Genomic DNA, 23367 nt, shown 5'->3' with positions numbered 1-23367 from the left:
TCATACTAATATAATGAATAGAATGACAAAATAAAAAGAATAAATTCTATTTATAAAACTATTTTACATTTGCATATAAATTAAATTTTAAAATAAAAAGGCGATGAGAAAATAAAATAGTAAACTTTCATTATTAGAAATGTATTCTTTGATTTTATAAAAACATATTCACTTTAATCCTTAACGTAAGTAAAAAAAAAAAAAAAAAGAAGAGTGAAGCATAAGTAACTAAAATAGATAAGGTCAGTAAATGATAATTTTTTTAAAAAATAAAGTCTCGTCAATAAGTATAACTTAGAGTTCCACCGAGAATTAAAGATCTAATTAATAGTTATTATACAATGTTATAGTATCTTTCAACACAATGAAATACGTTAATATTTTTAATCAATTATTTTTTTAATTTTTTTAAATGTCTTTTCCAATTTTTAATCAACATTCGTTTGTCTTTAATCAACATGAAATAATAATTGAATCAAAACTCTATCGTTTTAAATATTTTTAAATTTATATTTTCATTTTAGTTTGTAAAAAAATATACGAGATAGTTATCAATTATTAAAGAATTCAAGATTACTATAATAGAATAACTTATTGGTTTTAAAGGGGTAAATTCGAAAGTAAATGATGTGTTATAAATATATCATTTGAAAACATTAGATACTTCAGATTATTTAACAAATCGCACATACATTGACTTTTATTTTTTATATATAATAAAACCTTCATTTTCTAACAAAATCTTTGAATTTTTTACTTCTTAATATGCATCTATGTATGTTTTTTTTTTTTGGTGATAATATATATCTATGATGTCGCACATACGTTAAAAAACCCTTGCTATATATCACATTACCATAACACGCAGACCTTAGATTATTGTAGCACACAAACTTGATTCACGTCCCCAAATAAGCATTAAATGAAATGATTTGAATAACTTGATATTAAAACAAATGAGAGAGGAAGACTACATCGTTGCTGTAATTTGCTCAATTGGTTTACACAATCTATCTGATAACATGTCATGGGTTTCCAAGTTCCAACTATTGTCTCAAAGTACGGAGGAACGGTGGAAATCTGTAATTGTGAGGTTACTTTTGATGTGTCACTCTCAATGAATCCTCTAAAATGCAACAGCTCTTTGTTTTGAAATTGAAAACAAACGCACAACCATCAGCAGAAAGATGTCAATTTTACACTCTAAACAATGATCTTGGTTGCTGACATCTTTAGTACAAAAATAATCCTGCGAATACAAAATATGCAAATTAACAGTGTAAATAATGAACCATTATCATTCCTAAGCATGACTGTAATGTGTTCTAACAGTGATCCCCAGTGGCAGGAATTACCGAGGCAGTTTGATGATTTAATTATGGTTGTGAATTTTATGTGCTATGAAACTTTGTTACTAAGAGTAAGTATTATACAAACAAAAGACTTGGTCTGATGTTGATGGTGGAGGTTTTATCCCAAGCCAAACTACCTTTCCATTTTCCTACCAACTACCATGTTCTAGTACTTCTAATGGTGGATGTTGATGCAAGAGAAAGGAGAGTAGACACGTACAGAAAGAAAATTACAATATATATATATATATATATATATATATATATATATATATATATATATATATAACTGTACGAAATTGAATTTTGAATAAAACTGAAAATTTTTATATGCAACAGAATTTGGAAAAAGATATGAAAATGCTGTACACTGCATAATTTCCATTTCCAAAGAACTCTGCACAAGACGCTTTGACCCTTTACCCCCAAAGACAAAGCCAAAAACAATAAAAAAGGAACCCTGTGTGCATGTGTCTAATTAAGGCTCACTAATATGAGCGTGATCATTCCTCTTTTACCTTGAGTTTATTTGGAGGAACAGGAGAGATTAAGCAACCAAAAGGTATTCAGCTCTGCTTTGTTAACAGCTCAATGTCAGATCCGACTTCAGCAATCTTGGCTTCCTTAGAACCCTTGGCTGCTTTTGCAATGTTCACAACATCAAAATCCAGTGCTGTTTTTCTGACAAGACCTTCAAGCATCTGTTTGAAGAGGATTAGACAAATGAAAATTTAAGTGAAGCAACTTAGAGAAAGATAATAGATATGCTTCAAATTTCAAAGCACATGAATTTATTTGTAATGAAAAGAGAAATTTTGTCTAATGCCACATTTTGTTGAACAATTAATTTCATTATTAGTTCTCCTACAGTATGGATAGTTTGCATATATAAATATTCACACAAAGAAAAGGATAGTTTAATTTAATTGTTTTTTTATGCTTTCCAAATAAAGAAAGAAAGAAAGTAAATAACAGAATGTAATTTCTTATTCAAGTTAAAATCCTGTGTACCAAGACAAGGTGTTCCACTGACTAGGATATGAAACTCAAACCAACAACAACAAAAATTTGCAAATAGGTTGGATAGCAGCAAGGGTAGACTAGGGTGATGAATGGATTCAACAGTCATACATTAACAACAACAAAAACCAAACTTCCATAGTCCATACAAAAATAAAATAAAATAGAATTCACATATATCAAATACAAGATAAGTACATAGACAAGGGTGATAAAGGATTGGATAATCAGGCTTCACAAAAGCAGATTGTAACAATGAAGTAAAACTGTGTAGTTAAATGAAGTTGAGATGATGCAACATGCAGAACACCTTGACTTATATAGAGACAAAAAAGGATTTATGCATCAAACACAAGACTAGAGATAGAAACTTAGAAATACCAGTGATCCAACAGCAACTAAAGCACGAAATTTGGGGTCGACTTCAACATTTTCATCCTCGGCAATCTGCACAAAAACAAAACGCATATCAGTATAGTAAAAATAATAACATCTAAAAAGTAGAAAATTTGATTTTAAATAATCTAGACACGTACAAATGTAAAGCACCCCTGCCTTGCTCCTTGTTTCTTTTTTTTTAAGTGCAGAGAAGCTTTGGAATTGGAGTTTTTATTTTACAGGGAATGTGGCAGAGCATATGAAATGCAGGTTTAGTATGAAAAAAACTAGCATTGTTTAGGGTGAAAATTAGCACTGTTTAGATATCATATTGACAGGGATGTCACACATAGGATTCACTCTCAATGGATGACATGAACAAATGTTTTACGTGTAATTGTAGTTGTAAGTGTCTCTCTAATCTCAATGGAAAATTCTTCAAGACAATGGTAAGACCATCAATGTTCTTTGCCAATTATAGTTCGGCAAGAGGTTAAAAAAAAAAGTGTATAAAGGTGAAAACATTGTGGTAGATGAATAGACATACAAGATTAAAAAAAGATGTTTGGGAGAAAGTTGGAGCATTTACTGAGAAGGAGACAGATTCTCCTAAGGTGGTTTGATCATGTGAGAGGAACAATAGAGGCAACAGTGAGAGGAGGGAGGAGATCAAATATCTAATTAAAAGGGGTAGAAGGAACACTAAAGAAAAAAGAGGAACAATTTAAAAGACCTTGTCCTAAATGATTTTTATTAAAATTTTGTTTTTGATAGATATTAATGGAATTGATCAAGTCAACCTCACCTAGTAAAATAAGGTTTGGGGGTGCCATGGTGGTTGTCATAGCTAGGTAAAAATGGCATAAGACATACCTCAAGAGCTGCTGATAGAACTTGAGATTGACCTTCTTGATCCTTTGTTTCAATTAATAGCACCGCATAACTGCACGGATCACACAAGAAGTAAAGATTATTGCATACTGACATTATGGGCCATTAGTAAACCACTGCAATGATGAACATAATGAACTGTGAACTGAGATCTAAATAAGTAAAAGCCACCACCACTGTTTTAGTGCCTATACATTTGCTTTTACAGCAAGGTGGTGAAGTTAAGTAGAGTGACACACCAAGCATGGAAGAAAAATCCAGATGCTCTTAGTGCCCACCCTTCTTCCACTTTTTCATCCAAGAAGAAAAAGGAATTCATTTAGTCTTCCTTTTACTATTTAAGGTGGGGGAGAGGGAGCGAGAGTAATAAAAACCCAGAAAGCACTGGAGCATTTCTGCACCTTAACAAGGACACTGTATCTTCTATTTGGAATTTGGAATTAACACAACCAAAAGAGAGAGAGAGAGAGAGAGCTTCAAATAGCTAAACAAACAAATTATACGTGAGTAAATATAAATGCAAGAACTATAAGTGAGATTATGTTAGCCAAATACCAACAAAATCAAGTATTGTTTTTTCCCAAAACAATGTGCACTTACAGTCTTGAAAAGACTAGAATATCTGTACCAAAAAAAGGACTTACTTTAGTAACAAGGTAGAGTATGACAACTGCAAATTCTTGTTTGGAGATGAACTACAACTTGAGAAAGCATCAAGAATCTGCCCAAAAAACAGAAAAAAGGACAGTCATTTAGTCGTTCAGAAATCAATTTTCTTAACAAAAAAGATAATATAAAATGGCCTAAGTCAGTGAATTAATGAGTTGATAACTGTTAGTGATGTAAAGAGCTAAAGATAGTCAAATTGTGAAAATTTATTAAAAGGCATAGTGAAAAGTCAACGTATATCTTGAAATTAATGAATATAACTAATACTTCAAAGCAGAGGGTCAATAAAAAGCATTGTATTAATCACAGAAGGCATGCATTTATGCACTTTTTTCTTAACAACAATGTTACACTAGAAAATTTCTACATTAATGTCAGTCTTCCAACTCCAAGAAATTCTTCAAGTCCTTCAAAAATTTTAAGTTAAAAAATTACAATAAACAGATGCTAACCTCACTACGATGTTTTTGCAACCAGTTGTAGTAGCACAAATTCCTGAAGAGATTAGTTACAACACGAATGCTGGTCAACAGATTTGCAGGGATTGTTGGATTTACAGTGACTTTCTTAATCACTTCCATTAGTATGTCTGATATAACACAGGAGAAAAACAATGAAAGATTATACGTCAACACGAAAGATTATACATCAACACAAAGGTATACGAAGAAAAATAAGCTCCACATTTCAAGGTATCAGTAATTGTACATATTTCTTATAGAAATCCAAAGATCACTAAAGTGTATGTGACAAGGGGTGGAAAGGGGTGCAATGTAGAGAAACATAACTAAGGGAGAGAAAACACAACTAACTACTGAGGTGGGGTGGGATGGGAAATGTGAGAGAATGCTGTACATGATCTGTTAGTGGAGTGATGTGAGGACAGCCTGGATTAAATTGATTATTGTCATAATCTAATGTCAGAAAACAAAAAAAAAATAGCAATGCTGATACCATTTTCTGCTTCAAAATGCTTGTGAAGTAAAACAGCCCCATCAGGATGAAGAACTAGCATCCTTACAATATCAATGACTGCATAGAGAAAACACTATGAAGTAAGGAAAATCAGACTTAAAAAATTCACTGATTAAGGAATGAGCATAAAATGAAACAAATTTCTTCCCAGGGTTTTTTCAAATTAACAATGAAAATTTCTTTAAGTATAATAAAAAGGAGCAATGCAAGAGACAATAACTAACCAGGAAAAATCATTGCGATTGGCCACGACCGAAGCAGATTCAGTAACAAAGCTATATCAGAGTCTGCAAATTTACTAGAATGATAATGTGAAGTATCTTTCAGAATTTTAACAATGGCACCCAGTCTGGAAACATTGAGCTCAGTCAAAGACAAGTTCTGCTTTTCCTACATGAGATTGACAATAGAACCAAATTACTCAATATTTGAATTGATGTAGCATCACAACACCAAGTAACGACACGGACAATTGAAGCATGCTTGCCAAAACATGCAGCTTTATTTTATTAATTCTTATACATAGCAAATCTTGGCAACATGGTTTGCTGATGCAGTGTTTTTCTTTAGGAGGGTAGTAAGTCAAGGGCATCATAACATGTAGATCCCAAATCAAATCAAAAAGCATTTAAAAGTTTTGATAGTCAACCTTATCCAATGTGAAGTTAGAATCATCAAGTATATTGGAGTTTGAAATCATCATAGATAAAGTAGATATAAAAGAATAAAAAATTTCTACAATCCTGACAACTGCAAGTGAGTTCATCACCATAAATTAAAGTTCATTTTACCAAAAGAATATGATTTTAACATATTACAACATAATAACTAAAGAAGAAGAAAATCCCAACCATGTAGTCTACCTGGTCAGATTGTAAAGCATTATTGAACTCAGTAATCTTTTTAAGGATCCCGTCAAACTGAGCTGCATCGAAAACAAGCATTCCTTTCTGACAACAGAAGTAAGAACTGGGCATGAGCTACCAAATTACATGATTAACTTGAAGAGGGAAAAAGTATGAAGTCACACAGAGGAGGTTTAACATTGAACTTAGTCTTAAAAAAAAATTACACTAGCTTTATCACTAACCACTTCTAAGTGGGATCAAATTACTTGTACATTGAACAACATTCTATAAAGATGAAATACTGGCCTGTCTGTTTTTGTCTTCTTACAACAACAACAACAACAACATTAAGGTCAAATTACAAAGAAAGCAAAAGTTGATACAGTTACTCATCAAGCAATTTCCTGAAGAGAAAATCCATTTGCAACTCAAATAAAACAAGGGCATCACCAAGTAACATTTATCAGTCATTTCTTCGGTTCTTCCAATTGAGCTCCATCTAGAACCCTATTGGCCATGAACTGAATCAAGGAATCCTTATCTTTAATACACAGATACATAGACCATGATTGCAGAAAAGTACAAAATTTGCAAATTCCTTTTCTGAATTTGTCAATATCCATATCAGATGCAAATATTAAAAATTTACACTTAGTACACAAAATATGCATTCTAGGGCTAAGAACATTGCCTCATAGCCAGGGTTTAACTACCAAATGTAACCCAAGTTACCAAATAACAATGTTTTTTATTTTAAAAAAGATATATAGCCACATGTAAAAGGAATAACAGATCATCTACATTCTCCAGACATGAGAACTCCAAAGTTAAAATGCATTCCCCAGAGACAAAAGATGTTAGCAACATCCAAAACAAAGTGTATGGAAGCATACCTTAGGAATATGCTTGAAAGTAGGTTTTGCAGATATATCTGTCATTAATTCAACAAATTTAATCGGGACTGAGTCACACAAGCACATGATAGAACTCATGCAGGACAAGATAACGTGAGTTTTTTATTACCAGACATGCGTGAAGGTTGTCCTGGTACATAAGCATGGGCTAAAACAGAAAATAAGAGAAAAACAATCAAGTCAACAAGGAGGACTACAAGGATAACGAATCTCATTGATCACCATCAATTTTTTATTTAACAGACATTATACTTAGTACTTACAGCCAGTGAAGGGATCACGAAATGAAGCATCAAAAGTAATATTGTTTTGTCCAGTATTTTGAAGAATAAACTGTACAATTTGCTCACGAAAAGAAAGAGGAAGATTCTCCTTGAGTAGCCATTTATCAGCAACATCATATGGATTATCTGGAGACATCATATTAGTTAGCAGATTATCATTCACATGCATAAACTAGAACAAGGTTTGATTCTTGGCATCTAACATAGGTCATACAAGGCAAACAATTGCAACTGACAAGAAGACTTGAAGCAGAAAAGGGACAATAAAGTAGCTGATAAAACTTGATGGATAAGTAGTATATCAAGAAGTGTTAGAAACCTCATTCATCTTCCTAAGCCCTAACAATTAAACCAAGAGAGGGTGGTATATTCACAACAATGACACAAACAAATAAGGGACTTGAGAAGATTGACACAATCTTCACAAATCTCTCTACTATCTTAAAAGTACTGTCACTTCAGACTTCAGAGCATAAGCAAAAATCAAATGCAAGGAAAACAAAACATTTGAGTGGTACTTAACCACTCCATACCTCCTCCTTTTATACAGGATAGGGCAAAACAACTGCTCTTTCTTAGTACATTGACCAAGGATGCACACGCACACATGAGATTTGCCTTCTGGAAACTGATGCAATCTACCATACTAGTTTTCATTGACTTTTCATGTTGCAAAATCCTTATTATCTACTGGAATATGAACTAATCCATCATCTACTACTCTTAAGTTTTCGTAATTAAATTATACAATACATTTAAGAAACTAGTGAAATAATAACATGTTTCCAGGGACTCCAATAGGCCAGACAGATTCACTATCCCAAAATATTTATAGAACACACAGACAATAACATCTCTTGATGCTGGTAAAAGAGAGTGAATATGTTCATTAAGTTAGGATTAAACATGCAGCCTGATGGTAAAAATGTGTACCTGATCGATTGTATGGCAACTTACGGGTAGGCATACCATCTCCAATATCCACATCAAACACTGAGCAGCCACAGGCAAAACTTATAAGGAATGAATGTTAAGAAGGCAAACCTAATCAAGTATTTGAGGGCAACAAAGGAAACTGACCATAATCATACTGAATACCGTCAAAAAATTGACGATTTGATTCCTCTGGTCCATCAACTACTTCACCAATCTTTAAGAAAACATGAATTGTTAATAAAAAAATAATCTCGTAATATCTTCTACATTTGACACTGCAAGTGCCCACTTGGATTTTGTCTTAGGCAACAGAAATAGACAGGTTAAGGGAAACAGAAAAAATAGAAAGCAAAAGTGCTTATAGTGCAAAGTAAGGGAATTACTTTATCCCACTTTTGTTCTTTCATGTTCCATCCATATGCCACCCCATTATCCCCCTCTCTGACTACTTTTGTCTGGCCATCAGTAGTTCCTGCTCAGAACCAGAAGATGCTTAAAACAGAAACCATGGCAAACACTGATCACTGTAACCACATTGTATTATGCACAAATATAAATTACAGAATGTCATCAACCATCTGCAGAAACTATTAAATATTTATAACTATTTAATGCTACAATTTCATGCAATCAAGCCTGTTTATCCTATCTGAAAAGACATTCAATATAGCATTTGAGTTACAAAAGCGGGCAATCTCCCAAAGTGATGCCATCACTAGGAAATTCCACCTGTCTCCCTGCCTCCAACCCCAACACTCCAAAAGAAGAAACAATTTACGGGTATAGGGGGGAAAGCATATGCCAAATGACTTTTGAAAAGGAAAACCTCAAAATCAGACCTGGGATCTTCAGTGCCTCCAAGCCTGGTAACTCTTCCAGTTTCAATCCTCCAACCCTCTTTCTAGCAAAAATTAACAGATCAAGCTAAGGTCATCAATAATAGCAAGACATAGTTAATCCTAGCACCACATGATCTATAGATTAAAACTTTACAAATAAAAAAAAAAGGAATATATTTGAATTTACAAGGTGTAAAATGTTCCCAAGAAAAAGAAATCATTTATTCACCAAGGACAAATGAACCATATATTTTCAGAATGAAAATCTTGGTTAAGAAATTCAGAGTGTAGAGACAGACAAGAAAAAGAAGAAACTGATGTGACAATGGAGTAGCAAAGCACATTATGACAGCCAAATAAACAACACATACCTACTAGATTTGTATTCAGAAAGTTGCGAAGTGTATAACTCAAGCTCTAGCTGGTCAGCAACATTATCCTGATCTATGGTCCAAATGCGTACTACTCCATCTGAACATGCTGTCACAATATCACCATTTTCCATAAATTTTGCATCCCAAACGCAACCAGGATGCTCTATGCTCTGAACACAAACTCCATCTGAAAAAGTTTTAAGAGAAAAAAGTTTGTAATTCCAAACCAAAGTTACATAAGTTGAGGCAAAAAAACCAAAATTATAGCCAATGTGAAGTAAAACCTATGATGCACAAATACGATGTTATCAGATACAACAAGTATTTGATAATTGATACAGCTACAGCAATACAATTATTCTAAAAATATATAGGATATGATACGTTTAAAGAGAAAATTGTTATATACTGACAGTGTAAAACCTTTTTACACATTTAATCACAAACTATCATATATGGTAAGTTTGTTAACTTTGATAATAGCTACCTTAAAAGTCATACCAAAAATGATTTATAATTGGTTGGCAGTGTAAAAAATTATAGTGACTGTGCATATCTATTAAATTCTACATTTATGATGCATATCTAAATACTAAATGTATAAAAATTCATAACATTGTTAGGTCCTATTGTCAGCATATAAATACTTCTTGGACATTATTATCAAAAATTATAAATCATTGTCAGCATAAATTACTTCCTATTGTCTACAAATAGGAATAATACTATTAATCTCATTCCTTTCTTGAAATCATCCATAAAGAGGACAATTTAAATTTTTAGTTCATCAAGGTACAATGCTTCTATGTTTCTATATTATACATGTTTCTATATCTCATAGCTCTATTGGATTTTCATAACTTTTTTAAAGGCATGGATACTTCATCTATACGCATCGGTGAAGTATCCAAGAGTATCGGTATTGAATACAGATACGTGAAGGAAATTAAATTATTGGTGTTTCATAGAGAAAAACTGATGCCTTTGAGCAGCTTACAACCTTGGAAGCTTCATGTAAATAAATGGAAGAGAAAATTCTCTTCATATGACAGTCCAAAATAAAACTTGTACTCCTTTAAAATAAAAAATAAATATATATATATATATATATATATATAATTTAAAAAACAAAGGTTGCAAAAATGGTGGATATTGACATAAATCAAAAACATTAGTGCTGAACCTATGAATTGTAAAAAGGAACAGCTCCCCTTCCCCAAAGATAACCGAATATCAGGCAGTTTCCTAAAAAGGAACAGCTCCCCTTCCCCAAAAGAAGAAGCCTCCCCTATAAACTTTCTTAAGACCAACCACCAACATTAGTTTTGTAGCTCACTTAGCACACTCAAAAATGAACCAGGGCCATTAAACTCGTAAGTTTTGTTTATTGTCACTGGAGTAATATTTGCTGATAATGTTCCAATGACACATGATCTCCATCGCAAGAAGCTAGAAAGAGGTAATCACCTTTCCAAACTTTGGCAAAACGGTCTTCACTACCACTGACAATAAGTCCTGATGCATGTGAATCAACTGAATAAACAATAGCAGTATGACCAACCATCTCCATTAGCACTTCACCACTTACTGCCCATAATCTGAGAGAACTATAGCAAGGAACAGAAACAAGTCAACCAGGGTATATATATTTTCTAAATCACAACCAGGGATTCATTAATTAGATCTAGAGGAGTGTGTGCAGAAATGAACCCACCCATCATGGGATGCAGAAAGGATTCCAAGACCAGACATCACAGACAAGCCTCGAACTGTATCTGTACAATCCTCAAAGGTCATCAGCATTAGCACAGTGACATTAATAACAACAGGGTGAGAAAGGAATGTAGCCCATAACAACATAAAAGGATATAATATGACTGCTAAGAGAAATGCTACCAACACCCTCTATTATTGACTGAAATTTATTGAAAGTTACAATTTTTGTGGGTCCCACCACTTATTCAATGAGTCTCTCTCCTGATTTTGTAATTCTCAATAAATTTTAACCAATAGTAGAGTGTGTGTTAAAAAGAATGTATTAGAGTGTGTTACTAGCACTCCTCTGACTGCTAAAACATGTTTCCTAGGCAACATAATTGCTACAAGCCAACAACATCTCTGACCTTCTTTAAATTGGGAAACACCGAGTCAAGTTGGCAAAAAACAACCAAAATGATATATTGAGAACACCTAGGCAACATAATTGCTACAAGCCAACAACATCTCTGACCTTCTTTAAATTGGAAAACACCGAGTCAAGTTGGCAAAAAACAACCAAAATGATATATTGAGAAATAAAATGAATTCACGAATCACAAATATGCCAAGCAATATATTGAATTTCGACAAAAATACACAATTCTTTACCACTCAAAGACATGTATGAGGAAAATTCACAAATTACACACATGCATACCAAAACAAACATAAAACACATCACGCAAGTCTAAAGACAGTAAAGCAAACCTGAATGTCCTTGAAAGGTGTGCAAGCAAGTTTTTCCTCTCCAAAGCTTTAAAGTAGTGTCACTTGAACCTAAAATAATCAGAAATTAACAAACTTAATTCAATCCAATTTCATTAAGAATAAAAGCTTTACAAGGTAACAAGACCTCACACACGTAGCCAGAACCCGAAGTATAAATCCTTCCTTAAAAACATGACAATGAACTAATAAGACATAATAAAAAAATGTTGACAAAAATGCATCAACAAGTAGCAATACCTAGTACCTACCTGTAACAAGCTCTCCTGAGGGCAGCTTTATGACAGTTTGGACCGGTGCCTTATGAGCCTCCCACGACTCTACAGATTGTCCATTCCTCCACCGTTTTAAGGTACTGCACAACAGTTAAGTGTACAAAGTGAATCAAAATTGAAACAAAAGCAGTATCGAAAGACTTTAACTAATCAAGGAACCTAAGCAAACTGAAGCATAATCAAAAACAAAAAGAATGGTTGATGCTATAATAAAATTGAAAAACCCTACCAATCAACAGAAGAGGAGACAACATCCCCATCATCAAAGGCAATGCCAGTGACCTGCAGCTGATGGCCCTTGAGAGTGTGAACCTTCTCACCAGTCTTCAAGTCCCAGACACACACGAGTGTGTCCATGCCGCCAGACACGACCCCACCATGCGGGAGATCCGAATTCGGAGGAATCCATGCCAAGGGACCCACGAAGCTTGTGTGGCCCAAAAGAATCTTGGAACTCGCGAACCTGCGGTTGTCGTCCAAAGACCACAACCTAACGGTCCGGTCCCTTGACGAAGTCGCTATACCCTTGCTGCCGCACACGCATATTCCGCGAACCTGTGTGACCGATCAATCAAATGCAAATTGAAATTAAGGGGAAAAATGACGATGTTTGAGTTTGGGAAGAATTGAAAGAGAAATCTTACGTCGTCTTCGTGGCCGCGAAGCTCGCAGCGCAACTGGTATTCTTTGAAATCAATGTCCATTTGAATTTGATTGAGTGAGTGAGAGAGAAAGGTTTAAGGATCGCAATTCACAACAGAAACAAACCCAGCTAGCACGCTTCCTTGCTTGCTTCTTTCTACGTTTTTCCTCTTTCGCAAGACACAACACCAACTCTGTAGCCAAAGTGGCTTCTACCGTTCTACACTTCGAGTCCACCTTACCTTACTGTAATTATAGGAGAGGTAAATATAGGTTTACTCCTTAACCGAGGTTGTTTTCAAATTAAGAATAAATTGTATTTTGCTATTTTTGTGTGATTTTAATTTTTTTTCCAATTACAGTTTTGATCGAATCTTTAAGTTTCAAACTATTTATTATAAATTTTAAATATATAAATAAATATTTGTCTTATACAGTTTACTAGCTAGGAGCCCGTTTGATCTTATGAAATGATAGGTTAATTTTCTTAGTTTATTGTAATCCATCATCTTATTATGCCAATAGGACAATATATTTGTTAGGTTTTAGTTTGATTTTCTAAAAATTATATTATTGGATAGGATAAATATTTCTTTTTTTATGCTTAATTGGAAAAATAATTATAGAACAACACAAATTAAACGGATGAGAACAAATTTGAGATTCACATTATCTATTACTAACTATCGTGTCATATATTTTTTAATCCATATTATTTATTACCTAACTTATTTTTATATATTTTGAATTCATATTATATATAATAATATAAATTATATTAAAAGTAATTAATATCAAAAAGAATATTTTAGTAAATTTAATATTATTTTATTTTTATTGTCTATTATTCATCAAACAATATATATGATAAAAAATTATTTTAAAATATAAATATATGTCTTGTGTTGTTATCCCCTATCATATTGTGTATCAAAGTCTTATACTCTGACGAAAGTTAGGTTAAACAATTCACAAAAAAGAGCTAGGTTAAAATAACAATGGGATAAGATAAATTTTCCCTATATTTGTAATTATAACTATAATAACTTTGATACATAATTTAAATTAGATTATTATTATTTTAACATTCTCAAAGAAATATATTTGAATAATAATTATAGTTTTAAAAATCATATATATATATATATGTATAATTTTAAGAAAGGAAACTATATAAATTAAATATAATATTGTATAATTTAGTTAAAATTATAGTTTTTATAACATTTAAAATTTATAAAGAAATATAAAGTTAATTGTTAAAAAAACTATATGTAGTTTAAATGAAACAATAGTTTTATCATTTGAACATAATTATTGTAAACAAATATTTAACACATAATTTATATTATATCTTTGCATTATCTAATTTGTTATACAGTATGTACTAAATATTACATAATATCCAGCTTTACGGCTGATGGTGAGGCAAGGCATGAGATGCATAACTGGTAATGGACAAACAATCAACATTTGGAAACAACCTTGGTTGATCTCAAAGGACATCGATCTCTTTCACTTACTCTATGCCTATGAGTGATTTCAAACATTTAATTTCCTTATTGATCATGAAACTTCTCAATGGAAAACTCATGTTGTTGAAAGTATTTTTAACAAAGAAGATACTAATGCAATTCAGGAAATTCCTCTCCTAAACACCTCGAAGAATGATCATATTTTCTGGAAATTCAGTCCAAATAGTGTTTACACAATCAAAACGGCATATCATTCAATCATGGACAACACGAATAACCTTAAAGTCGAGGGCACTTGGATGATGATTTGGAAGCTCCACATACCTCCAAAAAGCAAACATTTTATGTGAAGGCTAGGCCCCTACGAGAATGCCTCCCAACCACTCAACAACTTGCTACAAAAGGAATCTCTTGCCAGCCTCATTGTTGTTTTTGTTCTCAACATCTCGAGAACGAGTGACATCTCTTCGTGTCTTGTACCAAAGCTCAACAATTTTGGCAACAAGTTGGTCTCTGAAACTCTATAGAACCATATGTTCGAGCTCCTTCCCTCTCTGTAACTCTATGGAGCATATGGAAGGCTAGAAACCAAAAAGTTTGGAACATTTAAACTCCCCATGCAATACCTAGCATAATGGCTCTCGTGATCAACAATATTGCCATCCACCATACCAAATGCAGTGGAAAAAAACTGACCAAGGCTTCATTAAATGTAACCTGGACGCTGCCATATTCAAGGAGGAAAAGTATTTTGGTATTGGAAAGTGCTTGCACGACAACAATGGTCTCTTCATTAAAGCTCGAACTTGCTTTTTCAATGGAATCTCGCAACCTTCATAAGCTTAGGTTTTTGGCCTTTACAAAAGTCTCTAATGGATTTCAGAAATGCATCTCCAAAATATAGTTTTCGAGACTGACTTCTGCAAATTGATCTCTAACAATGTTAGAAGATGGAGAGGGTTATCTGGGTACTATGATATTCAATATCCGAATAATGACATTAAGTTTGGAAGCCATGGAAGTTTGGGCTGCAGCAGTGCAAGTTTGGGTTGCAGCGAGTTTGATCATGGCGATCTCGAGACGATCCACACAGGCGACGGAAAGTTCGGTGTCCGCCATTGAAGAGTGGCAGGTCGAACCAATTGTTAGATTGTTCACCCTTGTATTCGAGATTAAGGAAATCTCCGTTAAACAAAGAAAGCAAGAAAGCGAGAAGGAGAGAATACTGAATATATTTCTGCCTGTCTGTTTTATTCAATACATGATAACTACTACTATTCACTACATGATAATTACTTTTATCCACTACATGATAACTACTACTATCTACTACATTAACTACTTCTAGAATGATAACTACCTCTATGACAGGTTTTCATGGCAGATCATCTTCTTCCTAACAAACAATCAACACTTTACCATCATATCCTATCCAAATGTAGGCAAATGCTATATTTTATTTCCAACTCTAAGCGAGTTATGTAAGAAGGTAAGTCAATCTTATTGCTCGTAATTTTATAAGGACATCAAGGTTTAATGCTAGTATCCATGATCTTGATTACATTCCCTCTTGTATTTTCTCCAACATTATGAATGAAATGCAATGATTTTTCATTTGTAAAAAAAATGTACTAAATATTATATTTAAGTTTATTCTACTTTTATATTATTATATTTTTTTTCATGCTCTTATGATCATATCTTGCCTACCTAACATCTCTAAACTACTATAGTAGTTTATAAGTAAACATAAAAATGATATACTATGAGAGATAAATGATTAAAGATCAAGTATTAAATTAAGAAAGACATGAAATGATAATGATTTGAGATTTTTTTACTAAGTTTTAGATCAAATTAAATTAAGAAACATGTTTTTTTTTATGTGAATTAAGAAACATATTTGAAATGAATAAAAAAAGATTTCTTGAAAAAAATCAAATATTAAGTATATGATATTCAATAAAAAAAAAAGAATATGATATTAAAATAAGATGTGATTCAAGAGTGATAATGACTTGAAATTAAATTAAGAAACATGCTTTTTTTACGTGAATTAAGAAACATATTTGAAATGAATAAAAAAATATTTCTTAAAAAAAGTTAAATATTAAGTATGTAATATTCAATAAAAAAAAAAGAATATGATATTAAAATAAGATTTGATTCAAGAGTGATAATGAATCTTAAATAACACTTATTTAAAAATAATCTTTAAAATATTCTTTTTAAAAAATATTTCTTAAAAACGTCCTCATTTGATACGAGAATTGAAAATTTATAATATAATAATAGATATACTAACATTACATATTTCAAAGTTTAACTTTCAATTGGATAACTTTATTTCGTATAGATCATTTTTACTAAATTTTATATTAATACAAAATATTTAATATCTGATTCATATAAATTAAAATTAATTTAATATATTTTTTAAAATATACTAAAATATAAATTATGTGATTACCTTTTTAATATTCAATTTTCATAAAATTGTAAACAAATAACCAAGATATATAATTATAATTCAACTGTCAAATCCATCAAATTGATTACTAAATAAAATTATTAAATTATATAATAGTTGGTATACCATTTTCTTACAAAATGAAGTAACTTAACAAATGATCTTATTTTACATTTTTTTTCCTTTCCTTTTCTTTTCTAAAACAAATTAAAGCACTAATCTTAACATTTTATTTGAGGACCTTTTTTTGTTAGTATTTTATTTTATTGAGGACCTATTTACAATATTCACAACTACCGACATCATGGCTTTTTATCAAGTGACTAATTCATCTATGACCTATACACCTTCTATACAATGACATATCCCACTGTTTATGCTAAAGCGATTCATCACATCAGGGATTCGGGAGTCACTTTTGCTTTTTCCCATGTTAAATATATTCGAGTTTAATGAACGATAAAAAAAAAAAAGTCTTTTGGATTATTAAAACTTTAAAACAGTACAGATTTTAATTAAAACGTCTTGGAAAAAAGGAAACCTCATTGAAATTCAAAAAACCGTACCGTAAAAGCAGGTGGCAACCTCGTAGTTTCACACATTTTGAAGCCTTTTCTTTCACAAACATGTGCTTTATTTTGTTCAGCTTGAATCATCAGTTGAGTAGAGGAGGGTACTATTATTATTGCAGAACACTGCCCACAATCTATTCTAGACCTTACTTTTTCTAACTCCTATCTATCTAATCTGACTGTTCAACCAAACAAGGTACAACCTCACTCACCGTCCGTTGTGTTTTGTTCATCTCAATGTATCTCTGGGGCTGACAAAATGCCACAAGCTTGAACAAAGGTGAGGATGCTCAACCTCATTGCATCACTCTTTCATTAGTACTTTTGTTGTTTTCCAACCTTAGAACAGCTTAGTGTTCTTTTCTTAGACTATAAGCCTTTTTTCGTGCTAAAGATCCGAGCTTGCATAACTATGAGTTCTCCCTTCATCTGGGGCTTCATCGGTTTTGTCCCTTGTTTTCTAAATGGCAAAAAAGAAGGCGAAGAAGAATAAAAGACCCTTTTTTGCATAATGTAGTTTTGTTTTGTGCACAAGGTTGTCAACAGTGTTCCAAGTGTTCATGTTTTTTTTTGTGTGTGTGTGATCATACTTGGTATTACAGTGTTATTTGTTGCTACGATGTTGGATGCATACCTTTTTTATCTGTTTTAAGCATGTTTATGGTTTTGTTCCCTCTCTGATGTTACCTTATGTTGAGATTGAAGGGAGATTGTGTCTTTATTTGGCTGGAATTTGACTTGACTTACATAGGGACTTTCACGATGCCTTGTGGTATGGCTCAAAAGAAATAAATGACAAGGAAAGATGCCGTCTAGTCATAAATTTGGATAGGAGTTTGTGTCTTTGTTGGTGGTGATATCCCGATTTTAGTGCATCATGTCTTCAGGATATTAGAACAAATGTTTCTCTCATGCTCCCACACTCTCCTTTGACCTATCTAAACAGTGGTGTTATTATTGTGATTGAAAAGTTGTTTGGTTCTCCCCACGGCAAATCCCTTTTGCATCATAAGGAACTTATCTCGTTGCTACTCTTCAACATCACACATGCTGGATGCTTTGATTTTCTTTCCTATTGTATTGTCAAACAATTGAATTATTTTAACCCAGCTGGAAAAGTTTACTTTGGCATCCTTCCTATTCGTTGCATAGCCTTCCCTCATACATTGTATTAATAGAAAGGTTGATTTTTCATAAGATTACTATTTATTTACTCATTGATCTTTTCGTTGTCAAGTTATCGAGGTGTAGCCTTAGAAGCAATGATACCCTGTCATTTATAATGTACTGATAAATTCACCTATTATATATGCCTAGTTTTTTTTTTCTTTTTTTTATTTCTTTTGTTCTCCACTTTTATGTTTCATGACTCTTGATATCCTTCAAGGTAAAGATATGATATCCTCAACTTTCTCCCAGGTACATTCATTTTGTGCCAAAACTCTCCAAAATAATTCTCTTATTGGGTCATCAACTACAAGGACAAAACAGCTGGCAGAGTCCAGCTGTTTTGTGTCTGCATCAGTACAAGAAACCTGGTGGCCAGAGTAATTTCTTTATGAAGGTACCCAGTTTTGCCAATCCAGGTTATATGTTGGCAATTCATTGAGGAGGCAATTCTTGAAGAGGCAGTGCAGTTATTCTCTTTTCTTTTGTAGTCTGTGATTGCTTTTGATATTATCGCCTATGGCTGTTCTTACACCCGTAAGTTCTTGCTTTGGAGCAAAGTATCAGGCTCTAGCACCATTGAGAATTTTAAGGGGTCTGCTGTGTCTACTGGTGCTGCTTTCAACAGCATTTATGATGTTAGTATTCTTTGGTTTTATAAGTGCTGTTGTAGTGCGAGTTTTTAGCGTCAGTTACAGCAGGAGAGCAACTTCCTTTATCTTTGGTGCTTGGTTAGCCTTGTGGCCTTTTCTATTTGAAAAGATCAACAAGACTAAAGTTGTGTTTTCTGGAGATATTGTTCCTTCAAGAGAACGAATCTTATTGATCGCAAATCATAGAACTGAGGTTGACTGGATGTATCTATGGGACCTTGCCTTGCGGAAGGGATGCCTTGGATACATAAAATATATACTTAAGAGCAGCTTGATGAGGCTTCCAGTTTTTGGTTGGGCATTTCACATACTAGAGTTCATCCCAGTGAAAAGAAAGTGGGAGGCTGATGAATCAATCATGCGCCATATGCTTTCTACATTCAAGGATCCTCAAGATCCTCTCTGGCTTGCGCTTTTCCCAGAAGGCACTGATTTCACGTAAGTCACTTGATACCTTTTCTGTTTACTACCATTAAGGTATTCATCAAAACATCAAATCATAAATCTTTGCTTATGATCATCATGATGCTGGAAGCAAAACTTAAGTTTCTTCTATTTGGAATCATACAATTTTCTCTCGAATATGTTTTTGGTCCCTGTAATATGCTGCTTTTTTTCGGTTTTGGTCCTTATAATTTTTTTTTTCAAAATGGTCCTTGTAATTTTTTTTGCCTGTTATTTTGTTTTAGTCCTTTGTAATATATTTATTTTAGCCCTATCATATAATTTTCAAAAGAGCTAATTCAAAATGAACAAAACATTGTAGGGACTAAAATGAAAAAAATAGACATATTAAAAGGACTAAAACAAAATAACAAGGACCAAAAACTAAAAAAAGAATTTTATAACGACCATTTTGAAAAAAATAATAATTATAAGGACAAAAAAATTCTATTACAAGAATCAAATGCATATTTAAGCCAAAACTATTAGTAGGAAAAATATTTTGTCACCACCCTTCAGATCCTTGAAACCGAATGATCTTCATCCCCAGTTTGAGTTGATGTAGCATATGTATCTCTGTTTGTATGTGTATTCTGTTAAAAATTTCTTGCCGCCTATCTTTTTCTTTCTTGCAGTGAGCAAAAGTGCCTTCGGAGTCAAAAATATGCTGCTGAGCATAAGTTACCGGTTCTGAAAAATGTTTTACTTCCAAGGACAAAGGGCTTCTGTGCCTGCTTGCAAGAGTTGAGGAGCTCTCTCACTGCAGGTTGTCCTGTTTGTCTGTATTTCATCTGCTTGTATTATATAATAATTGGTAAAGTATGTAACATTAGTTTTATTCATATAATCAGTCCTTATACTCATCCAATAATTCTGAATCATCCACTTAGTCCTTTTCTTTTGATATGATTGACGGGAAATCTGCTGCATTGTCATCTATCTAATATCATTTAGCATTTGTCAAGGAAAAATACTTGTGAACAGGCCACCTGAAGATCTTGAATTGCTTTGTATGGAGTGTTTTTTTTATTTTTTTGGATAAGATGACATTAGTTTGTTATTTGCAATGATATCAAATTAATCGAAGGTTGGAAGTTTAACAATCATAAATAAATCATATCATTCTGCTACTAAGATTCTTTCAATTTTTCATGGTCAGTTTATGATGTAACCATTGGCTACAAATACCGCTGCCCATCTTTCTTGGATAATGTCTTTGGGGTGGATCCTTCTGAAGTTCATATTCATATCCATCGCTTCCCCCTTGACAGTATCCCGGTATCTGAAGATGAAATTTCCATGTGGTTGATAAATAGATTCCAGACAAAGGATCAGTTACTTTCCAATTTTCAAACTCAAGGTCAGTTTCCAGATCAAGCATCAGAAAGGGACCTCTCTGCTGTTACGAGCATTTTAAATTGTATGACAATTGTTACAGTGACAGGTACAATGATGTACTACAGTTTTGCCTCTTTCTGGTTTAAACTTTATGTGTCTCTAGTCTGTGCGTATTTGGTTCCGGCCACATATTTCAATACTCGGCCGCAGCCCATTCTTAGCTTTTTGAAGATGAGAGCAAGGTAGAAGGCACTGTCAGTTGTCTGACTGTTATAGTATATAAGTATTGGACTTGATATTACATGCAATTGTATCTCTTGCTTAAAGGATTGTCCCGATAAATTTGATAAAAAGTGGACAAACCACGTTTTGGCTCAGCTGTTTTTTTCTCATTGCTGCAATATTATTTGCAACTTTGCAGTTCTATTTATGTTTTTGGATACTAACCCAATTTATTATTTGATTCGTAAAATATTTGTAAACTCGTCACATTTTTGGTGCCATTCGGTTTCAATAAGCTCTTTCACGCACCAAAGCAATAACATAAACATAGTGGGTTGTGTGGTTGAAAATATGCAACGTAGTAACTAACTAGTAAGCAAGCAATGGTGCATCTACGAGCATGCTAAATTTTGTAGATGGTGAAATAGATTTCTGTTACCTTCAGATTCTGTGGCAAAGGAATGGCCAGAGTGAAAGGGCCATGATCCCAAAGAAGGGTCATCAAACACTCGGCCTAGTAATTTATTCAGTTTGAAAACTCCTTCCCTGAGCTTGGTGTTGGATGGTGCTTCCTCGGATGTTATGATCTGTGAATCATGCCAATCCTGAGTTTAAGGTTAAGATTACAAATATAGTTTTCCCCCTGCAAAGGTGGTTAACTACCATATTCAAAATGAAATTAAGCAGAACAGTCACCACTCTCTCTCTCTCTCATTGTTGGTCAACTGGTCAGCACTCTCTCTACATCTGCTGAACACAAACTATTTTTGTTATCCTGTTATAAATGTGGAGTATTTATTGATTTCATTGATAATTAATCTTCACTAAAAGAATATGGTTAATCTACTTTTAATGAGTTTTTCTTAATCATGTGTTTTTCGTCTATAAGATTTGATTGAACTTGAAATCTTATTTGAGGTATAAGAACAAAGTTAGACAATGTAGGATTGGTGACATGAACAATTTTAAACACAGGATACATCAATCAGTTTATTTTCTGAAAAAAAAAATTAAGCATATGATACATCACTACGTTGTGACTATGTTGCATGATATGAGTTTTCTAATTCCATCCAATAGCTCACTCTTTTAGAATTTAGAACTATTTGTCCTATGGATGGATCCAACAAATCTTAGTAATAAGCCGAAAAATAACTAACCTGCGTACCCAATTCAACTAGTATAAAATAAAGTTCGTAACCTACTAGCATTGAAAGTTTGACGCAATCATCATACTAAGACAATGGCACATGTACTCAGCAATGAAATTAGTCATTCACTCCTTACGTGAAGTAGAACAACTAACACCAAATTAGCCCCCGTGAGCTAAAAAAAAAGAAGCTTCGGACCGATACACAGCTTAATAAAACACTTGACCTTTGAAACATTGTAATTTGTTAAATACAAGCAGCTCCAAAAAGGGTACTGGCTCTCCATAATCTTCATGAACAGGGTTCGTACTTGTTATCATACACAAGGAAAGATCTAGAATTATCATAATGAAATCCACAAATCTTGGAATACAAGTGCAAGTACACCCAATATATACACAAGAATTACACAACTACTAGAGAAGATGTTGAATATAAACTAAACTAATAGAGTAAGATGCTGAATATTGAAGGATAGAAAGGAAGAAGAGAGGTAAACGTTGATTCGTTTTCACACGTCTAAACTCCAACAGGCATTGACTTGATCATCGATATCATAGTCCTCACGAGTATCCACACGGACCACACCCCATTCAACTAATTAGTTATACAAAGGATCCATCTCTCGAGCTGATATTGAACATTTCTAACATCATGGGTGTAACATTGATAGCTATTGATTAAACAATTGTAGTATCTTTGTAAATGCATGCTCAAATTTATTTTCTGTGGACGAATATGTATGTATTGAAGGGAATTTTGGATATAGTAAATGGAAATTATCATCATCATTATTATTATTATTAAAGGACCATAGTGAAACGTGACATTTTTTTCGTGATTAAAACGATGCACACCAAATTTGCCATCCATTTTCAATTTTTATAATCCTTATGCTCCACGGACTTCCGTGTTACTTCCAACTTGGTATGTTTTACGCACGGGAAGGAAGTCATAACTTATAAGATACCGTCTCAAATTCTAGATATGTTGG

General features: G+C 33.0%; 2 protein-coding genes across 2 annotated transcripts; one reads left to right on the top strand and one right to left on the bottom strand.

The window, feature by feature from the left end:
• Positions 1–918: 918 nt before the first annotated feature.
• LOC100816481 (phospholipase A-2-activating protein) lies at positions 919–13122 on the bottom strand. Its single transcript, XM_003541033.5, has 23 exons — positions 12884–13122; positions 12469–12794; positions 12216–12319; positions 11947–12015; positions 11195–11255; positions 10948–11087; positions 9478–9667; positions 9107–9168; positions 8651–8739; positions 8412–8481; positions 8265–8324; positions 7311–7457; positions 7157–7195; positions 7027–7064; positions 6149–6235; positions 5510–5675; positions 5265–5342; positions 4763–4899; positions 4286–4362; positions 3624–3693; positions 2754–2819; positions 1871–2053; positions 919–1249 (listed from the first exon to the last, which is right to left on the bottom strand). Exons 1-22 carry the CDS (start codon positions 12941–12943, stop codon positions 1919–1921), a joined length of 2271 nt encoding a protein of 756 aa, XP_003541081.1. The 5' UTR covers positions 12944–13122; the 3' UTR covers positions 919–1249; positions 1871–1918.
• A 4351-nt stretch (positions 13123–17473) lies between these two features.
• Positions 17474–21377, top strand: LOC100814885 (probable 1-acyl-sn-glycerol-3-phosphate acyltransferase 5). Its single transcript, XM_003541031.5, has 4 exons — positions 17474–17678; positions 18818–19656; positions 20298–20428; positions 20822–21377. Exons 2-4 carry the CDS (start codon positions 19085–19087, stop codon positions 21244–21246), a joined length of 1128 nt encoding a protein of 375 aa, XP_003541079.1. The 5' UTR covers positions 17474–17678; positions 18818–19084; the 3' UTR covers positions 21247–21377.
• The last annotated feature ends 1990 nt before the right edge of the window (positions 21378–23367 follow it).

The sequence above is a fragment of the Glycine max genome, chromosome 12 (assembly GCF_000004515.6).
Source record: "Glycine max cultivar Williams 82 chromosome 12, Glycine_max_v4.0, whole genome shotgun sequence".
Lineage (NCBI taxonomy): Eukaryota > Viridiplantae > Streptophyta > Magnoliopsida > Fabales > Fabaceae > Glycine > Glycine max.
The sequence above is the reverse complement of the archived record's forward strand: the minus strand, read 5'-3'. Positions and strand labels throughout refer to the sequence as shown.